At 38.9% G+C, this 24,000-nt stretch overlaps 1 protein-coding gene across 5 annotated transcripts in view; it reads left to right on the top strand.

The window, feature by feature from the left end:
- CECR2 (CECR2 histone acetyl-lysine reader) overlaps nucleotides 1-24,000 on the top strand; it is a 128,599-nt gene that overhangs the window by 71,448 nt on the left and 33,151 nt on the right. For all 5 annotated transcript variants that reach the window (XM_085886615.1, XM_085886614.1, XM_085886613.1 and 2 more), the window contains 4 exons: nucleotides 9,361-9,487; nucleotides 9,596-9,728; nucleotides 10,409-10,446; nucleotides 12,377-12,468. In XM_085886615.1, coding sequence (XP_085742741.1) covers nucleotides 9,361-9,487; nucleotides 9,596-9,728; nucleotides 10,409-10,446; nucleotides 12,377-12,468 — 390 coding nt within the window. The remainder of the gene's footprint in view (nucleotides 1-9,360; nucleotides 9,488-9,595; nucleotides 9,729-10,408; nucleotides 10,447-12,376; nucleotides 12,469-24,000) is intronic.

The raw sequence follows: 24,000 nt of genomic DNA, 5'->3' as shown, positions 1-24,000 counted from the left end.
CCCACAGCAGAAGCCATTGAACCAATAAGGTCTTTTTGTTTAAGAATAGTTGAACCTATACCCATTAGAGCAGGGGTTCCCAAACCCATGGTCGTGACCCAAACTTGAAACACCCCTCCCCCCTCAAAATCTCAGTTTTTGAGGGGGGGTTTTATGTCAAAAGCATTTTCTCTGACAATTTTTATCATAGGTACACTTGGTACCAGTATCTTTTGGGTTGCGAGGCAAATGTGATTTCATTTTTTGGGTCATGCACAAATAAGTTTGGGAACCACTGCATTAGAGTATCAATAATCCCATATCCTTTTTTTCTAAATTGATGTCCTTCACCTCGTTGTGTCTTAGGTTTATAGTATCCTCTTCCAAGATACATACCTTCCCCCTTATAGTATGGGGAAAGGAACATCCCATCCCCTGAAATTATTTTGTATATTTCCAACTCGTGTTTCCTCACAACAACCATCATATTTATTTATTGGAAAACTTCACGTCGGTGAATTCTGATGGATATAATTTCTCCATTAAAATAAATCATGCGATTGTCTTCATCTGTTATCCTAAAATTTACTCTGTGTATGGTTTTTCCAGACACGGGAGGATATACCAGATTTTTTGCTTCCATCTTGAATTTACAACCAATTGGGGTTGAGTATGCACTGAATGAAAATATTGTATTTGTTCTTATTCTATCATTATCATCGCCATCAATCAAATCACAGTGAATTAATACCGAATTTATTCCTGAGGATGTTTGAATGACGTTATCACTGTAAAAACGTCCCATTGGTTTCAATCTTTTTTGAGGAGAAACCCAATAACTCTCTAAATGAATTATCAATTGTGAAATCAACCTTGTAGTTATTTTTAAGATTAATAACGCGAGCAATTTCGGAAGATATTTGAGAAATCTCATATGCTCCGGGTGAAACCGTTATCGTTTTGTGTCCACTTCCTGGATTATAATGAAACATCGTTTTTCTCTGTGATATTAAACAAAGTATTATATGTTTCCATAGACAATAAAGATGCCTCGTATTCTTTTGTTGCATCGAGTTGTAGTGGGTATGGAAATGAAGATGTGTGGTCACTTGTGAAATTAAAACTAAGGATTGTGCTTCTCATCTTATTTAATATTGAATAAAATATCTTTATATTGACATTTATTAATTATTTTCATGTTCATCAACTGGTCTAAAATGGCTGATGCTTCATTTAAAACAATTATTTCCAACCTTCTTACTACCTCACAGCAAATAACAGTCGATTAACTAATTGTGATGGGTCATTTGGGAGAAAACTAACAACTAAACCAAGCCTACTTAAAACATGAATAATGTGTTTCTCCTTCTCATTCTTTCTACTTTTACCAGATAGACTAACCGTATCATTAAGAGAGTCCAGCAAATCAAGATATACTCTATCATCCTTATTTTTCATATCCAATGCTTTATCAAAATACTTTGATTCATCCCTCACAGTTGAACCTTGTCTTCCATCTTTTGTCAGAAGAAACATTAATCTCTGAGTTAATTTTCCAGGTGGTTGAACAGAACTCAAGAACCTTAATTCATCATTAAATATCAATCCCTTTTCTTGAACAAGATGGAATATTGCTGGTTGTTCTGTTGGAATGAGACTTGCTGTGGTTTTTGAATTCGCTGAATATTCATTGTTTTGAAGGGCCTTAACAACATAATCAGGGGGGTGATTTATCTTTTCCAGTTGTTGAAATAATCCTTCATCATCATATTCTAATTCTCCTATATTCTCTAATTCTTCCTCCGTCATTTGACTGAAATCCTTTAACATTTAAAGTTTTAATTTTTTTTTTTTTACGAGTGTATTCTATTGTGGGAACTGTGGAAGCATGTATAATTTTTTGTTGGGAAGTTTTTAAAGTGGTTTAAAAAATTTCTCGTTTTCTTTCAAATGCTTCTTCACCCATTAGTTTCTATTTGTGTTTCTTCTTCATGTCTTCCTGTTGTTTTACAACTTTTGAAAACAACTCTTGATGTTCATTAAATCTTCTTGCTCTTTCTTTCACATCTATTTATTTATTGGAAAATATAATTTACTGAATTATAAACATCAATGGGAAAATTTTCTTTTTCTTCATCATTAAAGTAGATGTGTTCAAATAAATCCTTTTCTTTAAATGTTTCATCAAATTCTTTATTAACATTAATACGAGTTGAAATTTCTACTTCACCAATACTTGTATCTCTGCTTTTCAGACGTTTGCATTGAATTTATTCATCAACATCAAAACCGAATGATAAAATCTTAACTCCATTACCACTCAGATGTTTAATAATTTGCTTCATTCCTTCTGGATTAGTTTCTAGTATCCTAAGACCACAATATTTTTGTTTCTTCAACTCACTCTGACAAGGTGAATATTTTGTTGTACCAAGGGAAACCTCCTCAAATATTTGACCTTCATTCCTCAATCGCATACGTTCCTCCACTGAAATATTGTAATAATCTTCACCTTCTACTTCTCCTGGTCGCATTGCTCTGGTTGTTGTAGATACAATACGAATCACATGGTGTTTAAAGATTTTTATTTTTACAATATTTTCATTTTTACTATTCAAGAACCTTGACTTATGAAAGTTTTTTTCCAGAAGCAGATTTACCCACAAGATTAATAATAGTTGCCATTTATATATGTAATTGTTTATAAAATCAAAAATATATCCTTTCATATCTCATCTTGTTTCATAACAATATATTTATATTTTTCAGTCGTGTGCTTCATATAATCCCCAAATTCTTTTTTTACCACACAACATAGAACAATTGTCTCTCCAAAAATTGTTTATATCTATTGAATTTAACTTGAATAAAATCAATGTATTGGTATTGTTTCTTATTGAGCAACGAGGGAGTTGAAAGTATGATTGACTAAGATAAATACAATTACAAGAAGAATGTCTCCCTCTTGTGTTATAGCTATCCATTACCGTTTGGTTTCTCTCATTAACACAATCGTCAAAGATAACGAGGTTCTTTTTTGATTTATCCAAATCTTGGAGTGAAGGTATATCATCCATATTATCACTAAGAATACAAGTTATAGCTTTTGATTTCTTTTTACATTTCTGTGCATCACAAAATAGTTGCATTATATCTTCAATGTTAAAATCATTGAATTCGTTTTGAAGTTTAAATAAAGCGATTATATCATCTTTTTGAAGACCTGCATTAAAACCTTGTGAGAGCAGTTGATACTCAGATTGAAAACTTGACTTTGTGAAAATTATTAAATTATCAAAATCTAAAAAGTTGGGAGTAAGGAGCATCTTTAAAAGCAGGCAGGTTTTTCCACATCCACTTGAACCAACTACGAGACATCTTGATGAATTTGGAAGATTATTATGGTTGTTAAATTTTATCTTATTTTCCCAAATGGATAAAAAATCATTCATTTATAAATTTGGAAAACAGGTTATTTAATTTTTTATTGGCTTTTTTTTAGAAACTCTGTGTTTTATCCAAAGCTCAGGTTTAATTTCAAGATAATCCATTATTTTATTTCTACAATATCTTGTGTTGATATTTCCCTGAAAATGACAATCGTTAATATAAATCATCAATCCATGAAACATTACTGTCATTTGTTCGGTTTCTTCTCTTGTAAGAAAAGGTGTATTGTCACCCTTGTACTTAACATTCATTTCTCTTGTTCATCTTGTAAAGTAATTTATTTTTGATGCAATTTTGAAACAGTTATGTTTTAAAAAATATTTTTTATTTTCATTAATTAGAAGATAATCACAGAATATACATTGTTTATGGGCTTCAGATTCTGTGTTTAATCCCTCTCTATCACATGCAGGACAATTCTCAAATTTGTCATATGGAGAATCAGGGAATTCAAGGGGCTCAAGATCTAGTATACTGTTTGTATTTATAAAGTAAAACTTGACTTCAAACAAAATGCATCTTCGGTATCATCTTCGGTACTTTCATTGGTGCTTTCACAATCATCTATGAAACTACTTTTATAACTCTCGTTTGAACACAAACTCAGTATTACAACTGTCTTCTGTTCCAACACAGACACTATCATCACTCTCATAATCTTTAAAATCTTCAGTTGAATAATGACTCGTATTTAATTGGTAGAATTAGGTTTATAAGCCTGGTGTTGGCGTAGTGGTTAAGGCAGCGGCTTGGGATCCAAAAGGTCCTGAGTTCAAGCCCCGTTAGGCCACTGAATTAATACACCAGGGGGTTGACTCAGCCTGTCATCCTTCCGAGGTTGGCGAAATGAGTACGAGTATACTGGGCCGGTGTATACCCCGGTTAAAATAGGTGTACCATATCCCTGTGTCGTAAGGGGCGACCAGGGTTGCGTCAGGAAGGGCATCCGGCATAAAACATGTGCCAAATCACTATGCGGATCATACGGATGATCCGCTGTGGCGACCCCTAACGGGAGCAGCCGAAAGAAGAAGAAGAAGATTTAATTAGTAGAAAAAACATTACCATCTATATCTATATACTTTTTTTCATGAACAGATTCAACTACGACATTTTTTTTATTTTAAAGGTAATTTTAAAATGGTCCTTAACTACTACTGAATGAAATGTCATTTCACCTGATATATTAACATCCTTTATTTCATCAATATTTAGACCTGGTGTTGGCGTAGTGGTTAGGGTAGCGGCTTGGGTTCCAAAAGGTCCTGAGTTCAAGCCCCGTTGGCTGCTTGAATTAATACACACCAGGAGGTTGACTCAGCCTGTCATCTTTCCGAGGTCGGCGAAGTGAGTACCAATGTACTGGGCCCGGTGTATGCCCCGGTTAGAATAGGTGTACCATATCCCTGTGTCGTAAGAGGCGACCAGGGTTGCGTCAGGAAGGGCATCCGGCATAAAACCTGTGCCAAATCATTATGCGGATCATAACGGATGATCCTCTATGGCGACCCCTTACGGGAGCAGCCGAAAGAAGAAGAAGATTTCATCAAGATTTACATATTTATGGTTGTTGAAAAAAATACAAATTTCTCCTTGCATATTGCAGATGATCTTATTTTTTCTTTCTAAAGCTTCATGCATGAGGTTTTTCTTTTTTGACACTTTTACTTGTTTCATTGCTTTTTTAGTTTTGAATATATTGCCAGAAGGAGAGGAGAAACTTTTGTTGGAGCTACTTTAATTGATGTTCTTCCAGATATACTAAAAGCCCTTCCACTGAAGGAGATTGAAGAACTCATATTATTCACCATAATTGCTTTTATCCAATAGTTATTGTATTTATCTTTATTCAATTTTACATCCTTGACATATTTCTCAGTATCTTTTACAAATGTAGAGATTGATTGAAACTTGTCTTTAGTGTCTTGATACATTGTATTTATTAAGTGAAAAAAGTTGGACGATAAAATGGTTTTAAGCACAGATTTACCGATAAATTAAATGGAATTTTCATCAAGAAAATTTCAGTTTAAGCAAAGTTTTGCCATATAAATATGATGAATAAAACGTACTGTGATGTTTGTAATTATGAAGATAAATGTTATATATAACACCTTCAAACCAACAAACACATTCAATCTTTTCACACAAATATCTCCATTTGAACAAGAAACAAAACATTGTGATAGATGTAATATTGATATTTAATTTTTTTTGATAGTCGACACCTTCAATCACGCAAACACAAGAAGAATGAAGAAAGGGAAGGGGCTACTAAATTCTCTATTGAAAACACTGATGGGGAATTTAAAGGACATATAAAAATGAGATTGCTTCGCTTTGAAGACCCTGGACCATCATCAATCATTGAAGCTGTTGATATGGTTAAACAAAGTATTGAAACTGTAAGTAAAAACACATTAAGTGAAATGAAAACTTTTAACTTTTATATCGGAGTAAATTTGAATATGGTAAGAGAAGGTGATGAAACTACTCCTGATATGAGGACAAACCCTCACTTTTATCACATCATTTCAAGATTTTGTAAGATGTGATGTTTGCGATGAACTCCAGAGACAAGAACAAGATGTTGATAACACTGTAGTAGGTTGGGGATTTGCTATTACAAAAATAATCTTTTTAGATATACACATCTTAAAATCAGATCCTCTTCAAGCTTCTTCTTATATTGATTTACTGAAAGAGATAAAACTTAAGAAAGCGGTTGTTAATATTCAAAACAAAGATAATAAATGTTTTCTATGGTCTGTTCTTGTTCACTTACATCCTCTACAATGGAAACCTAAAAGGGTTGAACATTCTAAGAAATACGAGAATATGCTAAATGTTAAAGATTTAAAGTTTCCAATCTCATTGAGAGATATTCCTAAATTTGAGAAAATGAATAATTTATGTGTTCTTGTGTGTGGATTAAAACATACAAAGAAAGTTCAAATATTAAAAATTACAAATAACTATAAAAATGATGAAATGCACATTGACCTTCTATGTTATAGTTCGGGGAAAAATTTCACATTATGCTTATATCAAAAATTTATCAAGACCAATTACCTCAAGTATTCAATAGAACAAATATAACATAACCCTGAAAGAGATGTCTGAATTTCCTTCATATGAAAGAACAATTAAATCAACATTAAAAATACTGCAGTAATCATAAATCAACCATAATTAATACCACCAAAAGTGGGAAAGAAGATTTCATTCAAAGATTACAACAAATCTAACAAATATCCATTTGTGATATATGCTGATTTTGAAAGTATCCTTGAAAAGATAGATACTGTCTCCAAATCCAAATAAATCGTATACAAATCCTTGTGGTTTCTGTTATTGTTTCAAATCATCTGTTGGTGATAAATCCAAGTTAGAACTTTATAGAGGAGAAGATGCTTCAAAGGAGTTTGTAACACGATTGGAAAAAGACTGTGTAAGACGAAGAGAAATAATGGTTAAAACCTATAAACCAATGTCATTAACAAAGGGAGAGAAAAAGGAATTTAGAAAGAACAGTATCTGCCATATTTGTGAGGAGAAAATTGAGGGAGAGGTCAAAGTTAGGGATCATTGTCATCTTACTGGTTAATGCAGAGGTCCAGCTCATTCCCGTTGTAATCTTAATTACAAGCCCCAAACTTTATTCCTCTCTCTCCTCTCTCCTCTCTCCTCTCTCCTCTCTCCTCTCTCTTTCCCTCCCCCTCTATATTGCTCTCTCCCCCCTCTCTCTCTCACCCCCTCTCTCTCTCTCCCACCACTCTCACTCTGTTGAGGGGACTGTTAAGGACTGGCGATTTATGTTTGAATTTAAAACTACTTCCCCACGGAGTTGCATGTATGAATCAGATTTAGAGTGAACCCACCGGAGGGTTGCAAAGGTCGCTGCATGTGCGAGCATGCATCCAGGGTTTTGCCAGGTAGATTGCGTGTGTTTTAAATTCTCCCGCCCGGTTTTATATAGAACCCGGCGGGTTGCTGTTATGGTGCATTTTATCACCTCACACTGCCTTACCTTCCCTTCCCCTCACGCTGCCTTCCCTTCTCCCGCTCTCCCTTCCCTTCTCTTGCTCTCCCTTCCCTTCCCCTCGCTCTGCTTTCCCTTCCCCTCACTCTACCTTCCCTTCCCCTCGCTCTGCCAGGGTTTTGCCAGGTAGATTGTGTGTGTTTTAAATTCTCCCGTCCGGTTTTATATAGAACCCGCTGGTTAAAAGAAAATGTTGCTGTTTGGGTGCATTTTCTCACCTCATACTGCCTTACCTTCCCTTCCTCTCACGTTGCCTTCCCTTCTCTCACGTTGCCTTCCCTTCCCCTCGCTCTGCCTTCCCTTCCCCTCGCTCTGCCTTCCCTTCCCCTTGCTCTGCCTTCCCTTCCCCTCGCTCTGCCTTCCCTTCCCCTCGCTCTGCCTTCCCACCATCTCGTGCTGCCTTCGCACCACCTCCCCTCTCCACCCCCCCCAATGGACATCTCTTGGCAGTCTCCGCGTGCTGCATTAATGTACTGTTTTAACCTACCCCGTTTCCTTCAATCCTCTGCTACCCCTCCCCTTATGCTTACCTCCTCCCAAGCCTCCTTCTACTCCCCACTTCCCCCCACCTCTCTCCTCCATCCTCGCTCACACCCCCTTCTTGAGTGTATTATGACTTTTGGTGAGGCGTCACTCTTCCCACCCCCCAACCTCTTCCTTGCTCTTCACCCATTCCTATCTCCCCCTTCCTCACCCCTCCTATCTCCCCCACCCCTCCTGCAACCTCGCTCCCTCCTCGCTCCTCTTTCTCTCCATTCTCTCCCCCTCGACCTCCCCTCTCCCTCTCTTTCCCTCCTCTCCTCCATCCTCTTCCTCCTCTATCCTTCCCCCCCTAATATTCCCGTCAGCAAAGCGAAGGGTTGTATTTGCTGGTAAAAGATATATGTTTTAAAGGTCCTGGAAATTTTGTCTTCCACGGCTGTGTGAACTCTGACAGGCCAAAAGATTTGGTGGACACAAGTGTACTTTTTATCCCCCGCCGCGTGGCGGAAGGGGGATATTGTTGTCACCCAGGGCGTCCGGCTGTCCGTCCGTCCGGGCGTCAACATTAATAGCTGTGAGTGCGATAACTCATAAACTGTTCTCCATATCGATTTGAAATTCGGGTCACACATGTACCACCTGAAAAGGAAGAACCCCATTGATTTCGGGCGTGGCCGGATCCAAGATGGCCGACTGGGGCGGCCATCTTGAAAAAAATGTTTTTTCGCCATATCGATTTGAAATTTGAGTCACACATGTACCACCTAAAAAGGAAGAACACTCTTGATTTTGGGCGTGGCTGGATCCAAGATGGCCTGCTGGGGCGGCCATCTTGAAAAAAATGTTTTTTGTAATAAATGGAAAACCGCTTATCTGATTTCAATTATTTTTGGTTACTACGTTGCTCACCCCTGGGGAACTTTTTCGAGATGATGACCAAATGGTGTCTTATTTCCAATTCACCTCCCTCATTATCTGGAATATGTATGACCTTTTTCATTCAATGGCGGGGGATTCCCCATCTCTGATGGTATATTTCTTGAATTGTAAGGACATTAGTAGACAATTGAGAAATATGTAGAGGATATAGAATTTGAACCGGGCTTCCCCACATCATGAGCTCGGGGTTCAGGTCGGGAACATTACCAGGCCACCCCGTTGAGGCTCAAATTGAAGTTGGACAGCATTGATGAAAATAGGATTTTAAAATCAAAGGCCTAGTGGCACTGAAGTCGAGAGTGATGGCTTGTTGAGGCTCCACGTAAGGAGAGAGGAGACTTGCAGTTGTTGTTTCGTTCACGTCTTATCGCACCATGTCGTCACGGCGAATATGACTAATTTTTTTTGGGCCCCATTACTGTGCTATTTATTGTAGGCCTGATGTGTCGCCGCGTCGTGTTGTGCAGGATCAGGTAATTCGACTCGATCGCATGGATGGGGAGCGGACCAGGCGATTCCTTAAGAGGGAGCTGCGGCAGATTCCCGGAACTCGAGAGTCCGGACGGAAGAAGAGACGAGAACGTGTGAAAAGAGGTGATGGTGTGTGCCGTGTTTTGGAGATGTTGAAAGAACTTGAGCCTTGTTAGGGAATCGTGCTGCAGAGCAAGGTCAGAGTATGGCTTTATATTTCTGTTCACACAGCGGAGCGAGCTGCACGCCGATTGCTCCGAAACCAACAGGACAAGGAGGATTCCTGGACTACTTGCACGACCCCCATTCTACCTCGAGTTGCTCCATTTTCTCCTGAATCTCCGAATTTGGATCTTCGAGAAAGGTCACTCATCGCTGCTTAGGCCTAAGTCACATTTGCTCTACGGCGGCCGTACGCCATCTGAATTTACAGAAACGTGCGGCGGCCGCAGAGTTTCTGCAGTGGCCCTTCGCCGTTTGGCTATATTTTACAGGCCGTAGGGGTCGCCGTGGAATTGTAGCGCGGAGTTATAACTTTTTTTTCATTTCTACGTTCGCCGTAGCAATTCGACAAGCCGAAACAAAAGAACTGGTAAAAAAAAAAAACGTTACCGTCCGTCTGGCCGCATGTTCGCCTTAGGGCCCCCCTGCGGGCACCTTGCGTCTGCCTTGAAAATTCTCTGGCCGCCGCAGGAACGCCCTAAGGTCACCGTGCGACATCAAATCAAAGACCGTACGGCACCCCCACGTTTTCGGTCTCCACAATTTATAAATACGCCATGCGGCTCCCCGAAAAATAAAAACATATGTGACTGCGACATTGTGTGACTGTGGAAACACTGCGGCCGCTGTATAATTGCTAGTGGCCATAGATTTTGGAGACCCCACGGCCGCCGTGGCAAATGTGACTGAGGCCTTAACCCTCGGCGGCGAGAAACTTTGAAACTCTTAGCTCTCATACGAGCCTCGACCAAGGTATACAAAAAAAAAAAAAAAAAAAATGGTGATTCCTGAAGATTTAATTATTTATTTTATTTTTTCCAGCTTTGAGAAAGAAGAAGAAAATATTGCGATACATAAAGGTAAGGGAAACACTGGTATATAATTTTTTTTCTCTCTCTCTTTTAATACCCCCTTTGTGTATTACTATGTGGACTGGTAGGATAGCCTGGAGGTATGCACACTCCCCTCTGAGCTGCCCAGCCTGGGTTTGAATCTCAATCCAGCTATAAACAACCACCTTGGTGTTTCGCAGGCAGGACGAGGCATCAATCTGTATGCCCCTCCCTCGAATGGACGTGAAACTGTGGTGTCCCATGTGTTACCATGAGCTGCTGCATGTTGAAAGATCCCACAGTGTCCTTCATGAAGAGTAGGCGAGTTATCGCTGGCACCCTGAACAAATTGCGGTTGAGTCCTGCCAGACAAACGTCAGGCCTGACCATCCGGTTCGTGAAAGGCTTTGGTCAGAAACTTTCCCATCGGCTGACCCGACATGGTGGGAATAATTGGGTGCAATAAGGAAGGAAGAAGAAGTTACCAATTTGTCACTGGTTACATTGCTTGGTGCAGCAATCCACCAAGCCGTTACGGTGAATATCAATGATTTGGGGAATTGTACCTTTTGGTGAAGCAAGTTTATTTTTCTCGATTTATTTGTATATTTATTTTCTTCATTGCTATAAGTAATCCCATCCACTCGCCATGGTGCGTCCCATATGTATTGAACTTGTCCACGAGGTTGAGTTTTGTGGTCTCTTGGTGGGAGGATCATTTATCAACCAACATGCGTTGCCATGCCCGCGAATCCCTTTCATGTGAATAAGAGAAATTTTTCTGATGAAGTGTAATCACATCCCTTCCAACAATATGATTGAAGTTCAGACTGTGTCGTGGAATAGCTTGCTGTGGGTGTCTCATCCATCAATTCTGGGAAAACTCAAAGTACGACGAGCAAACGTGACTTGAGCTCCGGAGAGAGTCCATCTTGGAGATGTCAGAGAAGAAAAACGCACATAATTGTGCATCGTTTCCGCATCTTGTCATTTTTGGTTTCCCGCCTTCTCATCGCTCATCTCCCCGCCACGGCCTTCATTTACCAACAAGAATGTTTAACTTGTCTCTGTTTGCTGTTATCGCCCACACGATGATTGCAGCAATAATCTTTTGCTGGTATTCTGCGTCTTGCCAACAAAGGAAAGCTTTCACATGGATAACTTGCAACAAGCTTTCAAGAACATGGAAATCGACACCCTCTCTCGGCATATCTCGGAACAGCGAGTTCATCCTGATTTTCTGTCAGTGAAGCATGGACCCTTACAGTGACTTGATGGATGCTGGACTCAACGTCTTCATTTAGCTTTCGGTGTCCATTGGTCTCAACGTAGGACAAATAAAGAGCAAAAGAGGATTAAAAAAAAAAAAAACAGAAAAAAAAAGTTTCTTTTCACAGGGTGTCGGTTAAAATTAGAAGTCTCAGGATTGCTGGGAACCGCTACTGCCGCAAAAACGAACCTGCTTACAGTATTATCCTCTGGATACCGAAACATGAAAGGCCGAAGTGGGGCTGACCAGCTCTCGACTACATTAACATTTCGAATAAGAATATGGCCTGAAGACGAGGGAACTACACACAGCAGTGCTTGATCTTGAGGACTGGAAGCTGAGGACAAATGTCATATGAATTCGGCTTGAGAGCAGACTTAGAAGAAGAAGAAGAAGAAGAAGAAGAAGGTATGTTGCATGCGAGTGGCAACCTGTCCAGGATTGTAACGCTCGCCAAGAGACTGATGCGGCAGATCCGGCACTGTATACAGAAGGGAGATGGAGAAAAAGTGTTTTGAGGGACTATGAAGTCCTTGATTTTCCAAAAGGAGGCTGCTTTCCACGGTGCAGTCACGATGCAATTTGACTGTAATAGGTTTTCACTGCCACGGATAATTTAAAATGGTTAATTTTCTTATTTTGCCTTCTGTGCATGCTCTGCGACGTATGACCCTTTCTCTCCTTCAGTCCTCGATGCTGTGAAGTTGCACAGGGATGCTTGGCCATTCCTGGAGCCGGTGGATGAAATGTGTGCACCTAATTACTACACGATCATCAAGGTACACTGAATGAACATTGAACACTTATCAGAAGTTTGCAACCTAAGCTTTGATTGATTGATTGCTCACTTACTGACTTGATCACTCGTGTGTGTGTGTGTGTGTGTGTGTGTGTGTGTGTGTGTGTGTGTGTGTGTGTGTGTGTGTGTGTGTGTGTGTGTGTGTGTTTTCTCTCAATATAAACACACACATAGACACACTTTGTGTGTTGTGTAAGGACAACCATTATTCGAAGACAAATGGAGGGATGGTTTCACACGATAATTTCTTGTTACCATCCCTGCCTTGTTTACATACATTTAGAGGAACATCCCAACATATTTTTGCATTAAAAAAGAGAAATGATTTTATTCCTGGTACTTGCTTCTTTACTTTGTTTAGAAATGTGTTTACATGCTGGAGAATTTCATTGTTATACCACAGAATTTTATGATGATTATTCGGATTTGAGTTGCATTTAAACATGAGCAGTATCCCAACCCCTCTTTCAGGTGGATTTGTGTGGGTACAGAAGGGGAATTTGAAGTGGAATACAATCTTTGCTGAAGCTGCAGTGCCTTCACAAAGTATTCACCCCTTGACTTTTTAGCTCATCTGAGTCGATGATACATGGGGTTTCTGGGATGCCCATTTAAATGAATGGGGAAAAGGGAAAAACTTTCTGACTCGAGCCCAAAATAGGAGACTAATTTTCTCCCCACCTATCCCCTTCCCTCCCATACAATCAAATGTAAAGTTGAGACTATGAAAGATTGAGACTTACTGATTAAAGCACTTCTTCCCTTTCATATTTTCTTTCCACTCAAAGAGCGAACCAACGAATATTTGCCCATGTTTTTACTTTAGGGAATAACTTCATTTTCTTATAACATTCATTTCTATCGAGTATATGCACAAAGAATAACTTGGTTCTTGGTTCTTGGTATAAGTGTCTTTTTTGAGCAGAAATGAAATGATAAACTTCTCTTAATGTGCTAATTTGACCACCTCCTGAGCCACATATCATTTTGAGATTGTAGTAAATTGTTTTTCCATTGTTCAATTGATAACCATCAGTTTTCAGTCCATTCAAGGATATTAATTTTTTTCTTTACATCCTCCAACTTATTTGTGATTAAATTTATCAACTTTTACCCCAGTTATTTCTTCAATAAGACTTATTTGATATTTCTCACATTCTTTATGTTTCCCATTTAAATACCAAAGCTGATTACATCTCCACTCTTTAGTTTGGTTATTGCTTGGTTCTATTATTTATAAATCAGTAAAAAGATGGCGGTAGCCTGTTAAAAAGTTTAAAAAATAAATAAATACGAAGGTTATTTTGAGGAAACATGAGTTGGGAAAATATAAAATAATTATAGGGGATGGGATGTTCCTTTCCCCATACTACAAGGGTGAAGGTATGTATCTTGGTAGAGGATACTATGAACCAAAGAGACAAAGGGGTGTCAGACATCAATTGAGAAAAAAAGGTGATGGGATAATTGATACTCTAATAGGTATCGGTTCAACTATTCTTAAACATAAAGACCTAATTGGTTCAACTGCTTCCGCTGTGGGAAATGTAGCAGGTACTATAAAGAGTATAAAAGATGCCCAAAAGGAATCTCATAAATTGCAAGCAATAAAAGAAATTAAGAAAGGCAAAACTCAGTTGTCTCCCCAAGAACGACTGAAAAGAATTCAAATACTGTCAGGGTTTCAAAAGTTTTAACATCTTTTTTCCTAAATAAATACAAATATGGAAGCAATTGATAGTATCTATGATTTGGATGATACCATTGTTATCTCAAACTCCACTAAAAAAGAAGACTACTTCAAGGTAAATGCAATAACTGGAACAGACTGGAATGCAAATGGAACAAAAAGTTTTGAAATAAATAATCAACAAACTTATTTAAATCTAGCCGAAAGTTTCTTGTTGTGTAAATTTACATTCACTAAGGCTGGGAATAACACAAACACTACACTCGGAAATGATCTCGTCTGGAAAATATTTGATTGTGTTCGTTTGTGCATTGGAACACAAGAAGTTGAAGTGGTTGATTATGTCTCTGCTACATCTGAAATGATGAAATTTACACTATATTCATTTCGTGATAGAATGGGAAAGGGAGCTGTCAAAGGTTTTTTTCCTGATATGGCAACGGGAACAAACACAGACCCTGGATATAGTCAAAGGAAAGGAATGTATAATGATGATACAAATGCAGGTAATAGTTTCACTGTGGCAGTTCCTCTGAAATGTATATTTGGATTTTGTGATCATGCTAAAGTTCTGTATGGTCTTAAAATTAGATTTCAACTGCAAAGGAATGATAATGAAAATAGATTACTTTTTGGTGTGGCTAATGCTTTTGCTGCTCAGAATAAATTTCGAATTGATGAAATTAGTTGGTATATTCGTGAATATACTCCTAATCTTAAAACAGAAGAGATGTTGAATGGAAGACTTAACTCAAAGAAACCACTCAATGTATCATCTGTCTATAATTCCAGCAGTGTGTGTGCGTGTGCGTGTGCGTGTGCGTGTGCGTGTGCGTGTGCGTGTGCGTGTGCGTGTGCGTGTGCGTGTGTGTGTGCGTGTGTGCGTGCGTGTGTGCGTGTGCGTGTGTGCGTGCGTGTGTGCGTGCGTGTGTGTGTGTGTGTGCGTGTGTGTGTGTGTGTGTGTGTGTGCGTGTGTGTGTGTGTGTGTGTGTGTGTGTGTGTGTGTGTGTGTGTGTGTGTGTGTGTGAGACCGCCGTTTCTCGACAACCACTGGTCCGATTTAATTGAAACTTGCCAGATATATTACTGGGGACCTGAGGATGTGCCTTTTCAAGGTTTGATATTAATCGGACAAGTGCTTCCCAAGTTATGGCCATTTAATTACCAACCAATGACAGGAACCGTTGTTGCGGCCATTGTTTATCATCCAATGACAGGAAGCGTTGCTGCGTAGGTGTGGTCGATGGGGAAGAGAAACTCAGTCGCGTTCACCATTACGGGTTTTTTCTCTTCTCTTCTCTTTGTGTTTTTCCTTGCGAAAAGGCAAAATGCGTTGGCGCTAATTGAATAATTGGCCATTAAAACTAAATTGCGAATAATAGTAACTGCGATATGTGAACTTCCGGGCCACGCACGTATGGGCACGCGAGAGCGAAGGAACGGCCTGTGGTTGTTGTTTCTGGCTTGCGGTTTGAAGGTTTTTTTTGTTTGGTTTGCACGTACGGGCACGCACGTATGGGCATGCGAGAACGAAGGGACGGCCTGTGTGGTTGTTGTTTCTGGCTCGCGGTTTGAAAGGTTTTTTATTTTTTTTTTGCACGTTCGGGTACGTACTAGTATCTTAAAAGAAGATGCCGACAAGTTAAACTGAACCAAACCACTTACACGTGGAATTTGGGTGTTCTGGAAGGAAAGCCACGATATCTGTGGATCATTTAAAAAAAAAAAGATGGTGATACTGCTACTGATAAGAATAATGCATTGAGTGATCATGCTAAGGTGAAACAACTTCACGTTTCTCGAGATGGAACATTTTATCCACAAGATGGATTGGAAATTACTTGGGGGAAAAAAATGATTATGCTGAAGCATACAAGTCTTACCAAAAGGTGTGTGAAAGCAATGGAAATAAAGAACCCATTTTGGATATGACAGCATTTAAAAGTCTGTATACAATCTATGCGATTGACATGAGCGCTCAAAAGGAAACTATAAAGTCTAATCGAGTGGATACTTCCCTTCACATTGAAAGAGAAGAGAGTGAAGAAGTTGATACATATTGTTTGCTTTTGGAAGAAACAGAATTACAGATTAATACAGATAATGGTGTTATGATTAGTCGCACATAATTTTTTTGAAAAATAAATAAATAGTAAAGTGTCAACTGGGGTATATGTTAATCAAATCAATCTTCATAAACTATCATCTCGTGTTCAACATCAAAAGCCTTGTATGATTAACGTAAATACAATTCAGAGAAAAGGAGCAGTAAGAATTTATGTTTTGCTCGCAAGAGAACAGGTGAAAATCTTGAACGATACTCGCTCACTTAAAATTAAAATGTCAAAACCAATGTTGAAGAAATATTCAATAAGAGAGACGAGTGGAGGAATTCTCCCATTTCCAATTCCTTTATTTGCTGGTTTAAGTGCGGCTGGAGCATTGGCGGGTGGGATTTCAGCAGCGGTGAAAACGGCCAACGAAAGGAAGGCTCGACTCCGGCCTCGAAAATAATTGGAAACACATCACAAAGAGTTGGAGAAACAAATTAGTGGAAGTGGTGTAATTGTAGATTTTGCCGAAAAACTTAAGTCTGCCTGATAAAGCGAGATTGTTAGTTGGAGATATGCTTTCTTCTCTCGCACAAGCAGTAGTCCAGTATAAATTACATTGGACCTAGACATTTCTGTTAACAGGCCAATTATTGTTTTAAACAGTACAGAAGGGTGTATTTAGTCACTACATAAAACCCAAGAAAAATCAAGATTGGGCAAATTATTTTTTTTGGACCGATTACATTGATAGGGTGTCTTTTCATGCAAAACCCATATTTACACATGTGTACTTTGGTAATCAAATTATTTCTGCTAATAATGGCTTCCAACTATAATGTCTTTTGAAATTTGATATTCAAATACTAAAAGAGTATAAAATATATCAACTTTGGAATATAAATTTACTTATTTACATAAATTCAAGATGGCCGCCATACAGATTTGTCCTATGTGGTATGATGAAATAAGATGTTTCCAAATTGAACAATGTGAATAATATCAATTTATTTCAATAATATATTAGCTTTGAAATATAATATATTGTTGCAAATTCGCGCCCGCCGGCATGCGATCGGCCACGTGACTCGAATCGCGGCACGTCGCCCACCGGACGGACAATTCTGTCGTGACCCTCTCGGACTAATGCCGGGAGCTAGTCACGGGTGGGCCTTTCGGCCTCACCACGATCGTGCCAATCGGCCACCCGCGTGGGATAGGGTTGTTCGCCAAACTCGACCTACCTAAGTACCCACGCGGATGGTAACCCGGGCGATCGCACCTCGCCGCAGGTCGACTCCGGACACTCCGCCCCACAAAAGACCCAGCCAGCGGCCACCAGGACGAGCGAGCCTGAAGACGAGAGCAACCACGAAGCAAGAGCATCGACCAAGCAAGAGCATCGACCCAGCAAGAGCACCTACCAAACTGCTTCTCCCGTCTTCGACTTTTATATCCCGGAGCTCCGCCCTGTTGCTCCGCCCCGTTCTTTGCTCCACCCCCCTTCGAGGCGCTTCGAGAAAGGTCTCGGAGAGGGGCATTCCTCCTCCCTGGCCGCGTCACACCGCGCATCCACCAATCGGGGGCCAGCTGCCCTCCCCTCGCTTCTCTCCCCTCACACCAAGTGCGGAGAAGAATGGCGCAAAAAGCCCACCGAGCGTCCTCGTTGGTTTTTATTTGAAATAAAAGATAGAGAAAGAAAAACGACTGACTCAAAGCGTCGCAGCCCGAATGAATCACAGCCCGGTGGTTTGCGAATTTCCACAGCTGTAACAATATTGTCTTTCATAGATGTATGATTTTATTGATTTCATTATGAATCCAAGATGGCCGCCTTTTGAATAATAATCAATTGCACATTTCCTTCTATATCATGTTTTGATATAATACAGTCACTGTTAGTGTCTAAATACTGAAATATGATTGGTCTATACTTGATAATTACATATTCAAACTCTACAGCAATTGTAACCATACTATTGCAATATTTTCATTATGAATACTAAAACAATATTCTAAATACTTATTGTCCCATGAACATCTTCTAAAATATATTTCATATCTTATGGCAAAATACCCTGAGATATATTATGGCATAACTTACCTATAATTATAATAGTGAATCGAAGTGTCTCTCCTCTTACATTAATTCATGAAAACTTGCAATACAGGTGTTCATGTTATTCAGAGAAGACATATGGCAACCAGTATCTTGTGCAAATCAATATCTTTTGTAACTTGTGTAACTAACGACACAGGGAAACAATAAACTTTTGTACACTTCACCATGTTCACATTCCTTACTAGTCATCATCCATATCGGCATTGAGAACAGGGGAAGGGTTTGAACAGAACCCTTTGCACTTGCAGTGATATGAATACTGCATGGAATTCTCTTCTTAGAGCAGCTACAGTTGGTACACAGTCTTGAACTTGTTGAACAAAAACAGTTGATTTCCTTCAAGAGGTTCTCTGGGGCAGCACACTTGTCTGTGATTACAGGTGTAACAATACTGTTCACAGTTTGAAAGCCATACTCATGTTTGTCCAATACAGTCTTGAACTGAAGCCATGTGGATACTTGGTGGTGTACTCGAAGAGAATGGAAATAGCATGCTCTACTTGTAGGTGGCATCCTCTCAACAGGTACAAACTTTGTGGAGATGGCAAACAAATACCTGAGTTCATCAAGATGGCGTTTCTCGTTGACATGGCTGTACAGAGAACTTACAAACTGTTCTCCTGCTGCTGCAATTGTATCTTTGGAAGCTGACAGGTCTCCAAATGTCGATGCAGATGTTTTAAGTGTATCCGATGCCTGTAGCAGCTTGAAGTGCTTCACTTTTCCCATACCAAACATTGCAGACGTTGTGTCACACCCAGACATGGCATGTACAAATGGTAGTAACCTGCACATTTCAGCACCCAGAGCTTGTTTACAGTCATTGATGGATATCAGGTGTTTCTTTGTCTTCATGAAAATGTTGGTGTTTGGCTTGCTGTGGTGAAGTAGTAGCACCAATACATCTGTGTCGTCTGCCATGACAACTACTTGCTCTGTGTTCTCTGCCATTTGGATAGCTTGTTTGGCAACAATGACATCAGCATCACCCTCTTCCCCTGCATGCTCTACGATTATTTCATCAGCTTCCAGGTGATTCGCCAGGAGATCGATTAACACTTGTTTGTTGTGCTTATTTGCCAAAAATGAAGTCTTGTCTGGTGGAACTGGCGTCATGTTCTTCACAGCGGAGTTTGGTGCAGAAACTTTCTGCAGTTTTCATCTCTTTTGTTCTGACTCCTTGGTATTGGAAGTTTGATAGCTATCAAAGACAACACACAGTGGATAGTGTGGCACCGACTTGTTTAGTACACTGTCAATATAGGCTCTGCATACATCGAGGATGGAACTGATCTTTGGCCATGGGAGCTGTTGTAGAAGTGCACATCCATCGATAACTGTTCCTGCTTCAGTTGTGTGTCCATGTGCGTCTTCTTTGTGATACGTGTCTAACAGAAACTTTGCCAGTGTAGACTTTTGACATTTCCTCATTGATCCATCATCATTGAAGAGGGCTGGTGACACTGCTGCTAATTCGAATGAAAATACGCTTAACAATGGAGGACCACTGACAAGAGCCATTGCCAAAAGTCTTTGATAAAGTTCCGCCGATGACATTCTCAGCTCTACTCCATCAGATACAGGTACAGACTTCTTCATGATCGCAAAAGTGGTGGCTTGATCAGATTTTTTCAGGACATCAGTGAACTTCATTTCTGTCATTTTATGTTGAACTTTGCTCCCAAGACTGACCGCTTCATCCACATTGACTTTGTCACTTGCAACAACATCGGTGGCAATATTTTTCAACTGATCTTCTTGGGTTGCTTGGAAAGGATTGTGACTCCTCAGAAAGGTGATGAAGGTCTGTAAATCCTGAAAGTCTTGTCTTATCCTTCCAGGATTCATCTCTCTGTGGTGATCAGTCGGCTCTGCAGATGTGTTGGTGAGCATTCGTAGTGCATCGGTGTACTGTGCAACAATATGGGCAGAGAGCAGCCATTTGGTCCTGGCTGTGTCCTTGTGGGTGATGTTGATCAGACCTCCTTGTGTTTTCTCAGCTCTCATTAGACACTGTTCGATTATCATGTCACTCCAAGTTCCACTCCATAACATTTTGGGGTTTCTTCGAATTGTGAACATACCCTCTTCCATGGGTCCCTTCAGGCATGAACACAAATTTAGGCAATCTTGTCGATACAATCTACCAAACTTGGCATAGTTGTTGTGACCAGAAGCTGTAAATAGTGGAAGCATGTCTTCTGTGGCCTTTAGATGCAAATTCCAGTTACCCAGTCGTTCTGCTCTAATGAACATTCTCACAGTTGATACAAAGTCCATGAACATCAACCACAACTTATCCAGAGCTGAGGCCCTAAGAGGTCAAATACACTAGGCTGGCACTACTCTCATTTTCTTTCAATTGCAAGGATACTACGTCATTATGTGTGGGCATAATGTTTCTTGGGTCTTTATATGTATTTTACAAGAACATTGTATCTCAACATTCATACATACCTTCTTGTTAGTCCATTTGTGCAGGTACCAACAGGTCCAGTAACCTTGACATGTATTTGTTTATAGTAGCAACGGTACCGTCTTCCTACAACTATTGTCATATGTATTGCTGAAACAAGGCATTGGGTCCTTTTTTAAAAATCATTTAAAACCTATTTGCCCATTCTTGATTTTTCTTGGGTTTTGTGTACATGATGAGTGGACATCTATAGATGATTTAATGCAATAATTGGCCTGTTAACACAAATGTCTAGGTTAATTTATTTTTATGTCAATTTCTACTGGACTACAGGTGTAAAATTAACTAAAAGGGGTAATGAATTATATATTTCTAATAAATAAATGAGCATTGATGAGTCGTTTAAAGAATTTGGAAAGAATACAACATCAAATTTAGAACTTATCAAATATTGTAAGAAATTAAAAATTCATAATGTGGTTATTTGTATGAGAGATGAATTAACAAACGTGTCGAAATATACAAAGAATATTATTATGAACTTAGAAGATAATAATGGGAACGGTTCTCATTGGGTTTGTATTATTAATAGTCAAGACAAATATTATTTTGATAGTTTTGGTCTTTTACCACCTGTTGAAGCAATAAAATTCTTACAGAATGGTGTTTATCAAACATTTCAAGTCCAAGAATTAAATTCCAAGTGTTGTGGTCAATTATGTCTCTATGTGTTATTTCAACTGAACAAAAATAATTTTTTTTAATGACATTTTTAATCTAATATAAATGACTTATGTTGGTAAAGATAGCTCTATCTTTGGTGTATCCCAAGAACTGGATATTGATTTATTAAATTATTACACAAAGGCACAGGCTGAACGACAGAAATATAGTATAACAAAAAATATTAATATGAAAAATGCTTATAAATTAATAAATTATCCAAGCCCAACTGATGCAAATGACTTGGTTAGATTCAGTGATTTATCAATATATATATATATATATATATATATATATATATATATATATATATATATTTACTTAAATAAAACGGCTGTGTATTGCAAAGATACAGAAGTGTTGATTTTATCTCTGGGTCATACAGAATTCAGAGTTCGAATTAAAATAAAATTTTATAAAGAAGGGCGTATCGTTTGTTTGAGAATAGAACAATGCGGATATGATATGATTGATTTGGGGTATAATTGGTCATTTAAAATTAACCTGGAAGACCTGGAACAATTAAATCAGTCTCGTAAGAAAGAATATTATCCACTTGGTGCTGAGAATGAGTTTTGTAGAAGCACGATTAGCAAACAACAAATAACAGAATTTAATAAGGGTAAAATCAATTATGGTTTTGCCATCATTTATATCATGAAAACACAAAGAACAGGATTATATATAACAAGTCAGGGAATACAAACTGATTTAACTATGGCAAGATAGGGAGGTATTTCCTGTCATATTAATGTCATATATTTCTGATACATAAATGTGACCCTCCAGTACAAAACCAGTCAGAAGTCGCAAAAATTTAATATTGAGTTATTGGATTTATTTGAAAGTCCATAACATAAGCATCGCAACGGTGTATTATACATGGTGGTCCGTCACAAACTGACCGAGATATCTTACGATGAAGTTTTACAACACATGTTATTGGGAAAATCGAAATAACCGGATATTAGCTTCTGAAGTTTGAGAAAATATTGCTAGTATACGTTGCTAAGGACTTTGTTTCTCAAACTCCAGAAGCTAATGTCCGGTTATTTCGATTTTCCCAAAAACGTGTGTTGTAAAACTTCATCGTAAGATATCTCAGTCAGTTTGTGACGGACCACCATGTATGATGCACCGTTGTGAAGCTTATTTTATGGGCTTTCAAATAAACCCAATAACTCAATATTTAATTTTTGTGACTTCTGACTGGTTTTGTACTGGAGGGTCACAAATGACAGCAAGAAGGCTTCAAGAAAATTCTCATTTCTGTGTCCAAGCATACCTTCAAGAAAAGGTTATTCGGTATTTTAATAAATATGTTCTACAACATTAGAATGAGGTATTTTCAATAAAAGATTGGCTTTATACTGATGTTGATAAACCAACAACTTTGGATTTAACTAATATGTTAAATAATGAAAGAATTTTAAATTTAAGAAAACGCAAGGCTCTTTTAGAAAATCAGAAGAAATTTTATTGGTTTCCTGTTGTAAAAAAAAATTATTTTGGATGCAGAATTATCAAGTAATCCAGATGAATATATGTATGATATTCTATGGGGTGAAAGTGGTTCAAGGATAGTAATGGATAGTGAAGGAGTTGAAGAAACGGAGAAGAGAGAGAAGGAGGAGAGGGACGAAAGAGAGAATAAATAAATATAAAAATATGGAAACCAGTGAGATGATAAAAAGATCAAAGGTATTACAGAAAATAAATAAATCTCAGTGCACCGAGGAGGAAAACAAATAATTGGCAAGTCTCTTAGAAATATTTGCGTCAAGACTATTAACATCGGTTTCAGGAAGAAGATTTAAACGAGAAAGTGGAGATGAAGAAGAGAAAAGGAAAAGATTTTATTGTTATGGGCCGGGGGTCGGTGGCGATAAATGACCACAAGGTGGAGCAGTGGAGTCGTCTCCCACCGAACACCTGGAATTTCGGTCGTGACTCTCGGACAACTCTGAAAGGCACAGGTCCCTTAGCGGACCATGGTTGCCAATACTTTGACGCGTGGGGTAGGGTTAATTGCCTAATTTCAATATACCTAAGTACCCACGTCATCCAACTTCCGGGGAAAACCACACCCTCGACCGACTCTGTCTGGACCGAGTCGCAGGTACCGACTCGGATCCGGCGTAACCGAGCGGAGTTACCAAAGCCGCGCCAGATCAAATGAACAATTTACCGGCCCAAACGGCCTCGCTATTTCTCAAGTCCGAACCATGCTGGGTCAATGAAAGAAAACACGAACAACGAACTGGGACATTTAACAGGGGATGAGACACAGATCAGAGTTATCCGAATAAAAGGCAGGCAATGTACAATGAGCAAAGAAAAAGCACTTAACAATTCTACTTACAGGATGGCGACACACACACACACACACACACACACACACACACACACACACACACATACACACACACACACACACACACATACACACACATACACACACACACACACACACACACACACACACACACACACATACACATACACATACA

This window comes from Eptatretus burgeri, chromosome 6 (assembly GCF_056783735.1).
Source record: "Eptatretus burgeri isolate ZD-2024b chromosome 6, Ebu_testis_v1, whole genome shotgun sequence".
Classification (NCBI taxonomy): Eukaryota; Metazoa; Chordata; class Myxini; order Myxiniformes; family Myxinidae; genus Eptatretus; species Eptatretus burgeri.
The sequence above is the reverse complement of the archived record's forward strand: the minus strand, read 5'-3'. Positions and strand labels throughout refer to the sequence as shown.